Source organism: Priapulus caudatus, unplaced genomic scaffold, assembly GCF_000485595.1.
Source record: "Priapulus caudatus unplaced genomic scaffold, Priapulus_caudatus-5.0.1 Scaffold177, whole genome shotgun sequence".
NCBI lineage: Eukaryota > Metazoa > Priapulida > Priapulimorpha > Priapulimorphida > Priapulidae > Priapulus > Priapulus caudatus.
In genome coordinates, this window is record NW_014577238.1 from 395,930 (window position 1) to 414,200 (window position 18,271).

The 18,271-nt window shown below is 39.8% G+C and overlaps 1 protein-coding gene across 1 annotated transcript in view; it reads left to right on the forward strand.

Moving 5' to 3' along the window:
* The window catches only part of LOC106806739 (importin subunit alpha-4-like), a 31,116-nt gene extending 13,171 nt beyond the window's left edge, over positions 1–17,945 (forward strand). The window contains 12 exon segments of the mRNA XM_014808784.1: positions 1,163–1,380; positions 1,985–2,080; positions 4,985–5,070; positions 6,078–6,164; positions 8,960–9,174; positions 9,408–9,470; positions 10,019–10,216; positions 11,649–11,702; positions 12,926–12,943; positions 12,946–12,979; positions 14,136–14,227; positions 14,648–17,945. Coding sequence (XP_014664270.1) covers positions 1,163–1,380; positions 1,985–2,080; positions 4,985–5,070; positions 6,078–6,164; positions 8,960–9,174; positions 9,408–9,470; positions 10,019–10,216; positions 11,649–11,702; positions 12,926–12,943; positions 12,946–12,979; positions 14,136–14,227; positions 14,648–14,743 — 1,257 coding nt within the window. The 3' untranslated portion in view covers positions 14,744–17,945.
* Positions 17,946–18,271: the final 326 nt, after the last annotated feature.

Here is an 18,271-nt window from a genome sequence, read left to right on the forward strand (position 1 = left end):
TATAAGGTACGTCGATGGTTGCTCAATTAAAACTGACTTCTTCTTACTCACTCATTTGTGTCCTTTTTTGTGGTGAGCTATGTACAGTGTCATTGACACTTTCATTTTCTTATCTTGGAAGTCAAGCATTTAGATCAGATTTTACCATGCACACGTGCTGCCAGCCTGCCCGGCTCCAGTTTGAACGTATAAGAACGGCCGAAGAATATTATCTTGGCAGTCAATGGCGACCGACGTCGCAGCGCCATTTGCCTATACATTAGCATAGCTGGGAATCGTGGCGCGATGCTGCGAGTGAAGTGAAGTATATAGATCAGATTTTACCATGCACACGTGCTGACAGCCTGCCCGGCTCTAGTTTGAACGTATAAGAACGGCCGAAGAATATTATATTGGCAGTCAATGGCGACCAACGTCGCAGCGCCATTTTCCTATACATTAGCATAGCTGGGAACTGTTTCGCTCAAACAAAAGGGCATCTCATTCTGTGTAGTTTACTATGTTTCTATTTTGAAATTGGCTGATATCTCGTGCTAGCGCTAGATAGTCTACGATTCGCAAGAAATGGCGGCGGTAATCAAAATTTGAACCATGCATGTTTTGGAGAATATAGCTAAAGTTCTAAGACATTTATCGTTACTCTGGACAGTTTCTGTTACTCAAGCAATAACAGTAAGTCTCGTAAAAGTTGGGAAAACATGAGACTGGTTGGAAATTATTTTCGAAATAAATACTTTAAAGTCAAATAACAAACAATAAAACTGGTTGTATAACTAATATGGTAGACAAGCATTGATATTAATGTCATGTGTCGATAGCAGAGATAACCAGCGTATGGGCCGTTTAGTTTCCCTATTTAATACTGATGCTGATTTAACTGCATATATATAGCAAAAAAACACTAAAGTTGCTAAAGGCAAAGCTTTCCAGTTGGTTATATATGCTGGATTAAGTTTTTCCTATTTCACCTTTAAGTTGTTTAATGCGCATGGCAAGTCTAGTTATGGTGCCACATTTTCTAGCCAATTCTTGGATTAGTAGTGAGATTAAACAGCAAAATTTGCTGTGTAGTATTTAACCCTATTGTGTGTGTTCCCTTGTAGGATTTAGCTCAAAGTAATATTTGTTATAATCAACATTTATTACTATTATACCCTTGTAGGAGATGCGGCGGCGACGAAGCGAGGTTACTGTGGAGTTGCGAAAAAATAAACGTGATGAACATCTGCTTAAGAGGAGAAACGTACCTATCCAGGAAAGCAGCAGTGATTTAGACTCAGAGAGTGACCGTTTAGTCAACACCACATCTTTAGAAACTATTATACAAAATGCAAGCAGCGATCAGACCGCACTTCAGCTGAGTGCAGTACAGGCAGCACGGTAAGTGTTTTCATTAACATATTTTTTGGAGGCTAAAATATATATTTTCAAAGATTATTGCCAGAAATATGGTTTATGTATATACCAGAAACCAAGTTAATGAATTTATAGTGAATTAGATACATGTTGCAGTAACAGATTTATGTGACTTTTCTAGTCATGGTATGCAAGCAAGATTAAACGTTAGTTATAACAGGGTGCGAAATTAACGGGAGTCCGGAGTCAAATACTCCCTGATTGGACATATGCAGGAGTCCGTGTGACTCCCTGAAAATTCTGATATACTAAGTATAGTTCGTTCCAGAGCACGACCTCGCGGAATTACAGTATTTTTTCAGCAAATATCCAAAGAAAATGTGGCAGATGTGCATCACATAAATCTTCAAAATAAGCACATGCGTTATTGTTGTTATGCTTTAGTTTTGAACTTCAGACTGCGGACTCCCTCATTTTGCTGCCGACTCCCTTGTTCAAAAATTAATTTCTACCCCTGTGTAATGTATATCACAATTTTACAACATGAATTCTTGGTATGCAGTGCATTATATTGTTCTAATCATATTGTTGTAAGGTCAACTTTACTAATATAGTTGTTCTGTTGTAGGAAACTTTTGTCAAGTGATAGAAACCCACCAATAGATGATTTAATAGGTTCAGGAATCTTGCCTATTCTAGTTCAATGTCTACAGTGTGAGGATAAGTAAGTGATATTGCAATAATATTAAATCTGTATACAGGCGCTCCCCTACTTACAAACGTTCAAGTTACAAATTTTCAGAGATACGAACAAACCTGTCTGTAAATCCAAATTTCAAACATCGCGCCGGTTTGGAAGTTCAACCACCGTGCAATAGATTGCATTACTGTAGATGCTCAGGGTCACTCTGTAAACACAACGCAGTTGTTGTTGTTTTTTCTCTCTGGCGGTGTATAGCTGTACTGTACAAACCTTTTTATTACAAGGCTGTGTACAGTATTAAGTATTTATAAGAGTAAAGTTGGGCTTCCGAACATTTCGACTTACAAACAAACTCCAGGAACCCATCCTGTTCGTAAGTAGGGGAGCTCATGTATACTTTTTTTTAACGTTTTGTGTTGTTGTTAGCTCAGCTGACGAAGTCGGATGCAGCTTGTAGAATCGCATGATTGTCCGTTCGTCCGTCCGTTCGTGCATGAACAGTTGGGCACAATCCGCTCGACGTACGGTCTTGATATTCGGGACGTCGGGGAGGGGGGGGGATCACGAAAAGGACTCGGTATGTCGAATTTGGGGGTCAAGGTTTCAGAATCAATAAAGATCTCAGCACATAGGCAACTCTTTTCTCACTGTGACTGACGTGGCAGTAATCGGACAAAGGTATATTTCTAAAAAATGCATTTTCAAATTGTCTGAAGTTTACAGCAAATATCAACACAGTTTTTACTATTTTAATTAACCAATGAACTAACAATTAAACACATATTATAAATAATCAATTCCAATTATAATTTATTTAAAAAATTAGAAAATTCATCGTGACTGACGTGACCGTGACTGACATGACAACTAATCACGTCAACTTACAGTTTAGTACAAACAGTTAAAATATTGTAAGGTAATCATAACAGTTAGAATTCTTACATTGCATTAATTATACTATTAAAAAGAACATTAAACAACAAACTTATCTGAAAATTATACAATACAACATTTCATTTTCCTACCATTTGCACAAAAAATACCATTTTTCAATCATTCACTCAAAACCAGGAAAGTCATAGTTTTCATGAGCATTTACCGATACTGGAGGATTGAGCCAAAGTAAAGAAATCTATCTTCATGAGTTGGCCATTTCCGAAACCTGCCAGCCCTGATCACAACAGAAAATTCCAATCCCTCATCTCTTACTGCTTTTACTTCTCCTAGATACAAGGCACCTCAATATTCAGTCGCTGCTTAAATTTAAGCTCTGCCTAGAAGGTTCAAGACATCTTAAATCTCCTCAGTTTATCTTAGTTAAATTCATCTTAAAATTGGTTTCTCAGTCATTGCAAAACTTAACTAAGCTGTCTTAATTGACTTTAAGATGGCCCTCAGACCTTATAATGGCTGCCATTTCTTAATTTTACTCCACTTCAAATTTTATGACTGTTGAAAATAAACATAACATTTGCTAAATGTTTGTGTTTTGGCTTAACTAGATCAGTTGTTGATATGCACTGAGTCTACCTTTAAAAAGATACATTTTAGTAATTTTCTCCTTGGAAATGACCATTGTTGTAAACTTGTAATTAACTTTGTTGTGAGCTAGCAGACAACGTGTGTGTCATTGTGTGTGTATACAGACTGTTATATTGTCTTTGGACACTGTTTGTGCTTTGAAAACACCAAACAGATTTTATGGAATAAAAGTTAATCATTAGGTCTGAATTCGAGGGATTTTGTGGCTGATTTTTGGCTTTGAATGGGATATCTTAATTTTAAGATGAGCTTTAAGCAAGGTCTGAGGTCGCTTAAAGTTAAGACAAAGTTTGGCAGATATGTCTTAACTTTAAGATCCTAGATAGAAATAAAAACAATGTGTGACTGACGTGACACACCTAAAAAATTGTGACTGACGTGACACTGTGACTGACATGACAGTTTTCAGTAGCATACTGTGTCCTGTTCTGATCAGAGTTAAAGCTTTTGTTTATTCATTCTGGTAGCTTATGGTCATTACTAAGAGAATCATGAGTATCTTCAAAAATGATAAAGGGGTCAGATATGGAGAAAATTATAACTTTTCGTGACTGACGTGGCACTAAATTAGCATGCTCACTACTCTGGTTATTTTTCTTACAGTGTTTGAAAGCAGCCTCTCCAAATAATAGGCATTGATTCTGGTTAAACTAAAGATTACTTTGGCATGTTTCCTTTTTCCATTGATGAATTGTAGCTAGAATATGGGATGATCACTCTAGGCACAAAATTTGTAATAAAAATTAGAACATTTTCACATTTAAATGAATTATGGTGAAATTCGAAAATCAACACTGCCATGTCAGTAAAAAGTTGTTTTCTTGCAGTTGCAAACATCTTTTGTCCTGAACTATTGAATTTAGATTTTACTTTGTAGTCCCTCCAGCGTGGAATTGCCCAGCTGTATCTTTATTACTTTACTACCAGTAGGTATAGCAAAGCCTATCATAGATTTTAGATCTGTATTAGTAGTATTCTAGATATATGCTCTGAGCGCGAACGCGGTGGCAGGAGGGCGCACTTGATTCGGTTGCCAGTGAGTTTATCAGAAGAATACCTGGCTACAGTACACGTCAGTTGAGCGCTGTCGCTCTGCGGCACTTGTTAAAGTATTGTTGTATTCTATGACCAGTAACTAACCAAATCTAGTTGAACTCTACCTATCGACTCAGTTTCATGATGGTACAGTTATTCATTGGTAAAAAAAGGCATGCCATTTTAACGGGAAAAATCATGTAATTATTTAGTAGTATGAATGTGGTGATGCTTGACAACTATACATAAACACTTGTGTAAGTGTTATATTTTTGTCATAGATTGCATTAAGATTGCTTGATATAAATGTGTTTTAAGTTTAACTGGCAATTTTTGTCGTATGTGCAGTCCGTCATTGCAGTTTGAAGCAGCATGGGCACTCACCAACATTGCATCTGGGACGTCTGCTCAAACACAGTCAGTAGTAGCTTGTGGTAAGTTCAGTTCCATTGGCATACTAAACACTGCAGTGTATCGGTAAATAGAAAAATAAATAATACATCTTTCTGCTGAAACCGTGATACGTGCGATAAATAGAATAATATCAAGAGCTAACAAATAGCTAGAGTGCACAACAGGAAAATAGTGCTATTTCACCGCAATATTATTCTACTTTGTATGCGGTTCTAGACCAAGTTCATGGTATTGCGTTAAGCAGCATTCTTTGCTCTCTAAAATAAGACCAACCGCTTGTCTCTGCGATACTCCTAGGCCGAGATATTGGAGTGTAATCATGCCTCCCACAGGCCTCACGCCGCCTCCCATCCACAATATTCACTATCCTTCTCGCCTTTTGCGGGTCTGGCTATCGTTTTCCATCGCCGCTTGGAGCGCTGATAATTGATGTGACATGCCCAAATTTGGTACTCTTACTACACCATATAGTAACTGAGCTGCGTTGTAGAGACTTAATTTAGAAAACATTGCCGGCTCCATCATGACGGCCATTAGCCGTGCTAGGAAAGATAATGGGAGATAAGGGCATAGGCGATGCCCCCGAAAGTCACCGATGATAACCGAAACGCCGTTCATTCATAAAGTTATCGCCGAAAAAACCGAACTCTCACGAAGCGACTTTCCTAACCCGCAAAAGGCGAGAAGGATAGTGAATATGTGGATTCGAGGCTCCGTGAGGCCTGTGGGAGGGGAAGTTTACGAGCCAATATCTCGGCCTAGGAGTATCGTATTGACAAGCGGTTGGTCTTGTTTTAGAATATACTTAATGCAATACCATAAAATTATTCTAGACTCACAGGCAAAGTAGAATAATATTGCCGTGAAATAGCACTATTTTCCCGTTTTTTTCATTGTACACGCTAGGTATTTATTAGCTCTTGATAATATATATATCAAAATGCGATGTTCTCCTGTCAGATATTGGTTACAAATGTATGTGGTTTAATGTGCAACAGTTGGTATAGTTGTCAGTTTTATGTTGCAGGTGCTGTACCACTTTTTCTGAAACTTCTTAGTTCACCAAATCAAAATGTTTGCGAACAGGCAGTCTGGGCTCTAGGAAATATCATAGGTATTGTATTTCACTAAAGGTTATTGTATAAGCCTCGGTCACAACAAAACCATGACGCATTTGTGCCACGACACGACAGGAAATTTGGGCAAATCGTGGGTCATCGGGGGTCGTCGCAAGACAGTTTTATGAAATATTGAGAAGCGTGGCATCGACTTGCCGTCGTGAGGCAAAATTGAACATGCACCTTTTTTGTTCCACGATTTTTTGTGGTATCTATGTCTTCTGGTTGTCGTGAGTCTGTCCTACTACTGACTTACGTACGGACTTGCGACATAACCACGACATATCTTTTTTTTTTCTGTCGTGTACCTATCGCCAAACCATCTTTAATGTGTCGTAGCCCTTGTGACCACTCGAAATACATTTCGGGCATGTTGTAAGATCTGGCCACGACAAATATTTTATGGGTCTACCACGACAAAATTTCGTACGATCCGTTGTGCCCGGGGCTATACCAGTCGTAGAAATAGACACATATGCTGAAATATCGATTGAAACCAATCGTCCACAATCTTCTCAGGATTACTACAGTAATATCTCTCGTTACGAAAGGTAGGTGTTTTGGGTAAAACATTTGTAATACGGAATTCTGTCACATGAATCACGTTGTCCCATTGACTTCCATTATGTTTGGAGATAATTTTCAAGATTAATAGGGCCAAAAAATTTATATGGTGCTCTCGATGTATTCTGGGCTTGAAGAATTGGAATTGGAATGGAAGAATTGGAAGAATTGTCTTAAACAAATATAGGAAATGTAAATAATACATTTGTGTGAGAATTTAAAGGGGTAAGGTCCCATAATTACAAAGCAAATAAACCTGACGATCATATAATTCATTCCTCTATTATTCACCCCCCAAAAAAATTGAAAATTTTGATTAAAATTGGTCTTTCCACTGATGTGTCTAACAAAAGTCTTGTGGTAACAGTGTAAACTTGTTACAGATGTGTTATAAATAAGATTATTACAGCTGCTCTCACGCGAGGCAGCGCTATGATTGTATAAGCAAGTTCGGTATCTCATGCGCGCAACGAATCTTGGGAAATGTCAAAGGTCATTCGGGATGAACAAGGAAACGTGCCAAACCAACCCCGGAAAAAACTGTGGGTAAAGGTAACGTTTTTTGGTCTGAGTTTTCGTCTTCTTAGTATTTTATATTGGTTATGGCTGACGCAAATGACGATGATATGACACTGGATGATTCTCTGCGATGGAAAGCCATTGCTTTGAAGCATTTTTTAGCGGACAGGGGGTTGAAAAAGACGGGACGAAAAGACGAACTCGTTGCTCTTGCTTACGCTGCGTCGTACATGAAGAAGTCCCTGCTACCGACTGCCAGTGAAGGAAAACGTCGTCATGCTGATCAAATAAAAATAGTACAATTGAATTATTGACTTAACTCGAGTGGTAATAACAGCTAGTACTAGTACTTGTAATATTCGCTAGTGAAATTAGCAATATTTGTAACGTTTCCATTTCCCGAATATACTTGTACATGTACCTTTCTAGTCGTGGTCATTTAGTCCTTTAATTGAAATGTGTCTGGTGACATGGATAATGGTTCACAAAGTTAAGCGTCTAACCACATTATCCTTCTCAATGATGACGATCTCACTGGTATTATGCACTCTGCTACAAAATTACTTCTGTCTGAAACAATGTGGAGCGAATCAATAGAATCTACATGGTTCTTCAACAATCACCTCGCTGCTGAACTGGTTGTAGGCACATAAATGCAATACATCAGCCACATGTTTTATTAAAACCAGTTTCTCGTGTTTAGTACCACTATTCATACCGCACACATATACACAACATGTACACAACTGAGGAACGTAATAAGAGACGAATTAACCTGATATGATGTTTATGGTATATATCATACATTTTAATTTTCTGCGCGGAGCGCTTAGGATCAACAGCAAAGCTGTGCCACGCAATCTTGTATCATGTCTCTCTGGACATAAGTGCTATGCATATGTGTGACTACTTCTAAACATATACACATGTAACTTAATGGCTAATGTACAGTGAAACATGAAACAATGGTTGATAAATGATTAAATGAAATGAAAGAAATGAAGAGTTGTATGAACTTCTGTACATTTACTGATTGAGATATGTAGGAAATATGCTGAATGTGCTGAGAGAGTTGTATGTTCTTTCACTTGAATATTTGCAAGAGTTGATCGTCTGAGAAGTAATCCCTGTATCCCCCCAATACAAATGATAGCAAGCAACCCTCTATCCGGAGTCTATCGTGTATACAGCAACCATGATATTCCACCTCCTAAATATTCAGCACCACGATTTTCCCCAACATTTTATCTCTACATGGTACATGAGGAATTATAAAAAACTACACAGCAGATATACAAAACAAGATCCCGACATGCATCCTGGAACTAATCCAGACACACGTACAGTATAACAATTAGTAAATGGTCATTGTGGCTTGAAAACACTAATTCTCTTAAAATTGTTTATGCAAATGCAACTATACATCGGGCATTCACAAACTAAATGTATAGTTCAGTACTGTCATACTGTTGGAAATCAGAAGCAAAACTAGAAAGTACGTATGAAACGCCGGTCAAAAACATCGATCGTAATGTATACACAGTAGCTCAGCTGGCGGGAACCTATTGTTTATCCCGAATGACTCATGACCTGGGGAAACTCGCGCATGCGCAGATGTAATGCCGAACTCGCTTATTCTTGTGTGGCATAGTTGCATATAAGTGTGATAGATAAGTGATTAAGGCTGTTGTACTTGTGATGCTTTCAGGTGACGGTGCACCACTCAGGGACTATGTCATACATCTAGGCGTAGTCAAACCCCTGCTGGCGTTTATCACACCCGAATACCCAATCTCGTTTCTCCGCAATGTCACCTGGGTCATAGTCAATCTGTGTCGTAACAAGGACCCGCCTCCGCCGATGGAGACGATCCAGGAGATTCTTCCAGCACTCATCAGCCTCATACACCACACTGATATAAATGTAAGCTATATCCTCATCTGGCATGTAGAAGTGCTAATTCTACTTGTTTTTGTTATCGAGTAGCTTAATTGTTTTACGTCCAAACGTGAGCCGAGTGCATCTAGATTTTAGATCAATGTAAAAATTCGGATCAATTTTTAACTTTCAAGGCTGGGTTATGAGATATGAATATCTGTCGTCATTATAACGAATTGTCGTTTTCCTTAGAGCTGACATAATTTCTGTTGTTTCAGATTTTGGTGGACACAGTGTGGGCATTTTCCTATTTGACAGACGGTGGAAATGAACAGATACAGGTACCTATTACTATACGTATATGGCATATTAAAAACGATCTAGTTAACCCACTATTAAACCGATGTTTAATCGTTGATTATTTGAAAATAAATATTCAGCAACAAACCACACGCTGGCAATGTTTCCCTTTGGCATCTGATAGAGAGGCGGATGGCTTTGCTGATTTTTTCATCGGCATTGCTCAATATTTTCAGAAATTGATGCCTTACTGCAAATTTGCCCCCCCTTAACCCATTATTATCTGACCAACTTCCTCCAGTTGCTGGTTCTCCTATGCCCTCCATCTGGCATCCCCATACATTGGCCAATGCTGCCACGCACCAAAGAAAACACCAAAGTTGCGTGGTGACCCCCTTAGTATCGCTTTTCGGCAGTCCCCTCAACACTCACTTATTCAACCCTGCCATCATGCTTACGATTTTATCCAGGGGAAATACATTTGTTTTCGTAGAACACATTTCTGTGATTTTAGTGTAGTTATAAACTTGTGATTATATGTGATATTTCTCTTAGCTTTGACAGTAATGGCTTAACTTATTATTCACAGATGGTGATCGATTCGAGAGTAGTACCCTTCCTTGTTCCGCTGCTCAGTCACCAGGAGGTCAAAGTTCAGACGGCAGCACTGCGAGCGGTCGGTAACATCGTGACAGGCACGGACCAGCAGACGCAAGTCGTGCTGAATTGTGAAGCACTCGCCCATTTCCCGGCTCTGCTATCACATCCCAAGGAAAAAATCAACAAGGTATTACTGCGCGACTGTTCTGCCGTCATACGTACGCGACGTCGTCCTTAGTGAGATTTTTTCATGTTAAATTTATTTGTCGATGTTCAATGGGTCTTCCTTCAGGTACATATCTTATTGTATTATTCACTGTAAGTATGCAGGGTTCTCCCTACGTTGCGCAAACGGGGCGCGCGCGCCCAGTTTGGGAAAACTCCCCCCTGTTTGAATCGTTGCGCCCCGTTTGAATTACCTCCGCCCCGTTTAAATTCCACCACAATAAAAGTTTGCCAGCGCGGGAATCGACCGTCAAGAATTGCCGTTCGACCAGGACATCCGACGGGTGTATTTTTACCGTACCACGCATGCACTGCAGACAGTACACAAGTTAACCAGACAATGCACATGCAGTTAACCTGTCACTAACTGTACAGGGTAGACTCGACTCGGCTACTAATATAGCAAGAAGCCCCAAATCCCGCTATGGTGTGTGCGATTTTACGCATTAATTAGTCGTACGTTAAAAATTACACCCCCCCGGACCGCCCCATATTCCCCCCTCCCCCTCCGCCCAGTCTCCCCCTCCCCCTACCCCCTCCCCTACCTCCCCCCTCCCCCCTGTTTGAATTTCATCCTGGGGAGAACCCTGGTATGGTCACAAGTTAGTCAGGGAAAAGAAGATATAGGCCATGAGAGAAAACTATGGGCTATTCAAAAAGGGAGAAAGATAACATTTTACTTGACATCTCTGTTTTCATATATATATATATATAGTATTAAACATCTCTCACACAACATGGTGTCTAGGTTTCGATCACATTTATAAACAAAGTTTCTCTTTAAAAAACAAAAAACATAAAAAAACACTTGTCGACAACAGCTTCCAAAATCTAAAATTCGCCCCCCTATCAGGCATATGACTGAGCCTTTTTTTAAATGTTTTTTAACGCATTAGCCGAAGCTAATTCAAAGGTGCTCTCACTGGCGTGGTGAATAACTCTGCACTGTGTTGTTACAGGAAGGCCGTTGGTTCCTCCAACGTGACGGCGGCAATCACAACTAGGCTTAAGAGCGCCATAAGCGATGCAGACTCATACAACTGATCATCCACGCTGCTCGACAATAGTATAGTAAACAACTACATTTTTGCACAGAAGTGATAGAAATGCCTCCCGTTATACGAGTTAATACAACTAACGGTAGCTTCACACCAACGAAACACAGAGTAAGTAAACCCCGCAAATAGCAACTTTCGCGATGAAACTTATCTGGGTGACTCGACCCGCCTTACGCAGGTTTGAGTAGCTTTGATGATGATTTAGTAAGATCGTTGCATCTGTATAGCAACAAGGTGTATCACCCTTAAGTGTAATTTTAAATGTACCCGTTCTTGTTTATGTTGTTGGAATTATATTAATTGTCGCTTGAGAACCTTGTGCGTTTTTCTCTCTAGGGCGAGATCTTCCCAATAACAGAAGAGGCAGCGGGGCAGTCACAACTCACCATGGTGAAAGAAATCACCAGCTACAAACCTGTCTTGCCAAATTTAACGTTATCAAGGTTTTTTATTCAGAAAGCAATACATCGAAGGTGCATTTCTGCTCGCAAATATTTAAGTGTGCATCCGACCTTTTTGCTTATATCCGTAACGATTATATTTCGACGCATAGTAATGTCAGCCTTTTTAATTAAGAAAAGGCTTTACATTATTTTTTAGAGCCTAGAAATGTTAAAGCAGTGGCTTTCATGTGTGTTTGTGGGCTTTCATGATTGGTTTTTAGCTCACCTTCGATCATGCGTCAGAGCTGAGGCTATGGCCATGGGTCCGTCGTACGTCTTCCGTCCGTCCGTCAACATTTGCACGTCAATTTGATAACTGCGGGAACCTGTTTGACGCCACATGTTTCGAAATTGGGTATAGTTGTTACTGGCTATGCTCCCATATTAAACGTCCTATTGGAGCACGCGTCCATGTCCGACTAACTTTCGAAGCCACGGCAATTTTTTGGCAAAAATGAGAATTGGCATTCTCCATCAGGTTCACTGGATTGTGCTCATTTTGCATATGTGAAGAATAATGGGCTAAGTTTTGATATTTAAAAAAAAAATGCAAATTAGAAGGGTTTGGCAATCTATATAGCATGTATTATATAGACACGGCAGATAACAAACAGTCCCGTGGTGCACACGTCGTCCTGTTCGTTTTACAAGATTCATTGACAATATCTTTTAATGCAAAATTACCTGCTATAACAATTATGATTTATACTATTATTAGTATTATTAATTATTATTATGAGATAATCAATCTTAGCCTATAAAACCATCAAAGAGCGGGATTAGCGGCCATCTACCTGTCACAAATTGGATTATTTTGGTGTAATAAATTATTTATCCAATTTATAAAATAATATTATTTATTGTCACATTATAAAAAATTATAACAACATATATAATTATCAAGATATATAATGGCTTCTCCCATATATACTCTTCGTTCTATAAGTACTTCGATGGTTGTCTCAATTAAAACTGACTTATCTTCTCACCACCATTGGTGTCCTTTTTTTGTGGTGAAGCTACAGTGTCATTGACACTTCATTATTAGCACGGTGGCTACCTGGTCAAGTCCAGGGAGTTCTACCGCCACTCACTCAGCTGTTGACTGTAAAAGATCTGCTACAGATTGTTCCAGGTGGTCTTCCTATGGTCTTAACAACATGCTGATAGATGGCTGGCGAGAAAGTCAGAGAGGGGTAGCCAGCATGATTGAAGAATGCGGAGGTAATCATCGCCAATGATTCTCTGTACAGTAAACAATCTATTATCTCGAAACCTTTGGGACCAGACACTTTTTTTGAATTCTTGAATTTTTAGCCATCTGACGAAGTCAGATGCAGCTTGTAGAATCGCATGATCTGGTCGTCGTCGTCGCGGCGTCATGGGTCCGTCAACAGGGTGGCACAATCTTAAATCGCTCGACGTATGGTCACGATATCCAGTGAGTGGGGGTAATCCGAAAACGAGTGGAATGTCGAAAGCTTCGGGGTCACAAGGTCAAGAGTGTAAAAGAGGGAACTTCCCTCCTTAACTTTAAGGTATAGGGAAAGGAAATGCAGCATTGCGGCACAACATCTATACGGCTGACCTGGTGATAGTCGGTGTATAGCATTCATGGTATGGAAAAAAGCCATCACGTGCCGAAATTGGAGGTCACAGGTCAAAAGAATGTGGCACAGGCAGATTTTAGACATGTCTGAGGACATGGTTCCTGACGGAGCCGATTGAAAACTTTTTATTTGTCAGCGGTGACCTACATTTTTATGGCCTTATTGAAAGGACCATGAAGATGTACTTTCCGACTGGACATTGCGAAGAGTAAGTGTCGGATAAACCTTTTGTGACCCCTCAAGATGGAGGGTTAAACATTGATTTGTTACTGTTACAAAGACCTGAACTGTTTGCTATAGAGCCCCTCTACCAGCCCCCCCTCCCCCCTCCCCCTCACCCCTCTCCCCACTCTCCCTCCACCACCACCACCACTACGTCCAGCGCGACACATATCCATGATAACATGTTATATAGCAAGTCATTAAAGTTAGCACAGCTGTATCTTTATTACTGACTACCAGTAGGTATAGCAAAGCCTATCATAGATTTTAGATCTGTATTAGTAGTATCCTAGATATATGCTCTGAGTGCGAATGCGGTGGCAGGAGGGTGCACTTGATTCGGTTGCCAGTGAGTTTATCAGAAGAATACCTGGCTACAGTACACGTCAGTTGAGTGCTGTCGCTCTGCGCACTTGTTTGTCTTAATCTAGTATATATAACCAATTCAAACAAATTCACTCAGATGGAATCTTATATAGTTGCGAAATGATAGGATGTAGTTATTGAAAGTGTTTGAAGTTAAGGTGAATCTGATTTGCTTTTCACAGGTCTAGATAAAATAGAAGCACTACAGAGTCATGAAAACGAAGACATATACAAACTAGCATATGAAATTATTGACAAGTACTTCTCTGATGATGTGAGTACTAAATCAAATGTGTTTTGTATTTGAATATAGACTTGAAAATTAGTTCTTTTATACTTTAATGGACGAATCTGTCATTATTGTAAGGTGACTGCAAAATCTAGTGATTTCAATTAAATTATTTTTTGGTTATCTAATTTAGTAGTCATTTATTCATGCGATAAAATTCTGGATAGTTCGAAACTGGAAAATTAGGGATAATTTAGACGCTGAATTGTATCTTACTACTGAAAATTCCTTGTTTAATAAAATACCACATATCACTTTCTACCTTGTCTTTGCAATTTCCAGGTATAGTCTGTAAGTGTTTAATCAACTCTAGTCTAGTTTTTCAAGTGTTCATAGTTGAATCTGGTTGTATTGTAATTATTATTAGTGCCGCTTACATAATGAGTGTATGCACTTTTTTTGCAGATTGATGAAGATCCGAACCTTGTACCGGACAGCACACAGCAAGGCTACCAATTTGATGTAAATCCTGAAATACCGAACGAGGGTTTCAAATTTTAGGTTAATCTGTATACGAAATAGACCAACGTCATTTACAGTATTTAATTTCGTGTAAAGTAATTTCGGCAAAATAACTGTAATTTTCTCGCACACAGAATCTTTCCAACATTTTTGTTTTGCCTAACCCTGTCCTTTTCAATACAGTGGTTTTATGGCAATAGCCATCTTGTGGAAGAAAAGAGTACTGACTAGCTGTTAGGTTAATATAATGTTTCGCGTTTGAAGAAAAGTTATCATGGCAGACTTTGTATGAAGCTTTAACCTTTAGCACTGTTTGCATCTCAGTGATTGAAGGTGAACGCAGTGCAGTATTCGTTCTACAGTGTTTTTTCCTGTCCGGTTAAACATTGCTAGGCTACATGTCAAACATGTGCCCTCTCATTGAAGAATCAAACACCTGTCTTGTAAATGACTCCCCATGCATAACCAGCAAACGTCGAGTTACTCGAACTGTGTTTCTAATTTGATTAGACTGCGCTTACCACCAGAGGGCATTCATCCTACGTGGTGGCGCTACTGTAAAATGTAGGTGGCGCCACTGGCGAGAGGAGACTGTTGGTGTGCATGAGTGAGCAGGATGATGGCAGCGGGGGTGTCACAGTCTTTCACGGCTGCTGTTAGTGTATGCATCCTTGTTGTCATGCCAGTTGTGCAAGAAATGATTTACACATGAGCTTCAAGGAGCGGAGAAACGCGGTGAATTCGGTGCTATCTTGCGGACATTCACCGAAGTTTTTTTTTTTTATTATTGAGTGATTCTGAAACGTGGCTGGCCATAGTGTAAATAATAGTTGAAAATCTTCGCGTTAAGCATGCGGTAAATCATTTCTTGCCACTGTGTGTAAATTGTTATAACAGGTTGATGACTTTTCAACTGTTTTTATTTAGTGATTTTTCTAATTTGTAAAATTGTATTGAATGTAGTAAACTCCTCCCAAGTGGTTAGAACAATATCAGTTTAGTATTTTTTAGTTTCTGCAATAGTTACTCGGCTTGTTATATGGTTGCTAAGTGTAAATGTTTTTGTAACAACCCTTTCCTTGACTTGATGGGGTTTTGCCACAGAATCCTGCTTTTATTTGCATTGGCGTGTTGATCCGGTGCATGAATAGGGCGTATTCTCATGTGAGTGATAAATCGTTCTATCTATCGGAACCAGGTGGCCGGTCTACCAAGTTGATAACATCGGCCAAAATGTAGGAATTAACTTGGAGCAACAGAAGCTTGGCTAGGGGCATTTTACAGAGAAAATGAGAAACGTAAGCAAACGGAAAGCTGCACCTTTGTGCCGGAATAGTGATTGTGCTAAGGAGCTGGTTTTCTTCTTTTGTTAACGTGTAGATAGTGTCTACTCGCAGAAAAGCAAGTTCCCTTGAATGTACCCTCTCCACATGAGTAAAGGTTGAGCTAGAAAAATGTCAGGTCATATGTTATTAACAAATTGATGAGTTTACAGGTTACTGATGCAATAACGGTACCTCAAATGGTACCGGCTGCTCTTTTATGCCAAACGCCAGCCATTTGTGTACTAGTGAACATTATATTGTGAGTTGATATTTTAAGACTGTTGTTTATATAGGTTGCCAATGTAAACACGATATGGCAAGGTCGAAATTTCGTTATCAAAATTGCTTCAAATGATTTATGTAACATGATCCCTATTAGGTAGGCAAAAAGGGAAATTCTGTAATTGTAAATATTGATGTCTCCGGTGTACAGCTTTACTTCGTTATATATTATACACACACACAGACAGACAGCCAGCCATGCACGCACGCACGCACACACACACGCACGCACGCGCACACACACACATTCACACTCTCATACGCACTTTTAAATCAGGTTCTTTGAAAATAGCAGTGGAATTATACTTAACAGTTTGACTTGTCTGGCAATATGCGTGCGCATGCGCTTCACATTACATGGCAGGTATGTAGTTCGTGTTGGTGTGAGACCCCATGACTGTAGGTGCATGGCATATTCAATCCACGTTATTTTGCCTTTAATGAGTTATCAGCAGGCTATTTTACCCGGCAGTTGATCCCAGGATACTTGTATTTGAGATATAGAAGTGAACATGCAAATCCTAGCCAGCAAGTGTGAGCACACAGCTTGCAAAGGCCCCGATGACTTGTTTTATATGGTTTTGTACAGTAAATGGTTTTTCTAACGCTGTATTTTTGTATTTTAAAAATGGGAGAGACGGCACTAAAATGGCCTGGTGAGCTTTTAATACCTCGGTGTAGCGTATATTATACTAATGGTGCTTCATACTAGTTGTCGCCGGCTGGGGGCGCCACCAGCCGTGCTGTGCAATAGTAGGCGGCATGGAACTACTTGGTGTAGTCTCGTCGTGTAAGTGACGGCATGTGTGCGTGTGTGTGCAGCTATGGCGAGGCTTGCTGGCCACCGCCGTGCTGCACGGAGACTGATGAACTAGTATCGCCACTACGGGAAAGGACAGACGGAGTCCGTACGAGGGTTGTGGGAGTATCGTGCTGCTGCAGTGTGAAGCTGACACAAGCGATGTCCCTGCGTGCGTGATCTGTAATGTCGGTGTAATGACGATACAAGTCGCTCGTGTGTGCGCAGGGCAGATAGGGCGTGCGCGTGACCGTTGGTGAGCTATACTCGGCGTCTACGGCAATGCTGTAGAAATGCTACGTGTTATGATGCGATGATTCGATTTTAGCAATTGCATCGATTGGTCTCGATAGGAGAAAAATTGCCAGCCTTCTAGTTGCGGCGTTCCTTTGAAACAGAATAGCAGGCTGCGTATTAAAGTGTCGTTTCTCGTATGAAGCACCAGGATCGTATTCTGATTGTAAAATACGATGTTACCAAAATGGCTAAGGATATCCTTGTCAACTTTTGGTGTTACTAACAAGCCTGTTTCAATATAAACACGATAGCTGTGCGCATAGTGAATGGGCATATAAGTCAAATGTGAAACAGGTTTGGTAGATGGCTGTACATGTGTTCATGCATATGGTAAATAATTAATAGAGTAGTAGTGTATGTTTATTTGTACCTGTCATTCGATGGGAAATTTGTATTCCTTAATAGCAGTTTGGTATAACAGCAATTTTTGCTCAAGAGCCGTTTAATGTGAAATACGCGAATCCCTGAATGTAACACAGTTAGCAAAGGCTACTCATTGATTATGGACTAAATAATTCTTATCTGTCTTTCCTACAGATTTTAGTGTTTATATATTTTATTATTGGGACTTTACTTTCAACCGTGCTCACTACTTTCTATTTGGACTGTTACACGTGTAGTAATTAACTGTACCTATTGGTCAATCATAACTATTCTACAGCGCACGTAAAAATCGTTGAGGGACGAGTCCAGAGTTAAACTGATGTAGAGCATGTGGGAGCAATGCGCGACATTGAGTGATATCGTACATCGGGCCAGCAACTTTTGCCGTCATTCGCTCATGTAATATTCATATGCCAACACGCCGTGGTTTGAACATTGGTTCGCTGATTGAAACGAGAAACTGACAAAACGTCCATATAT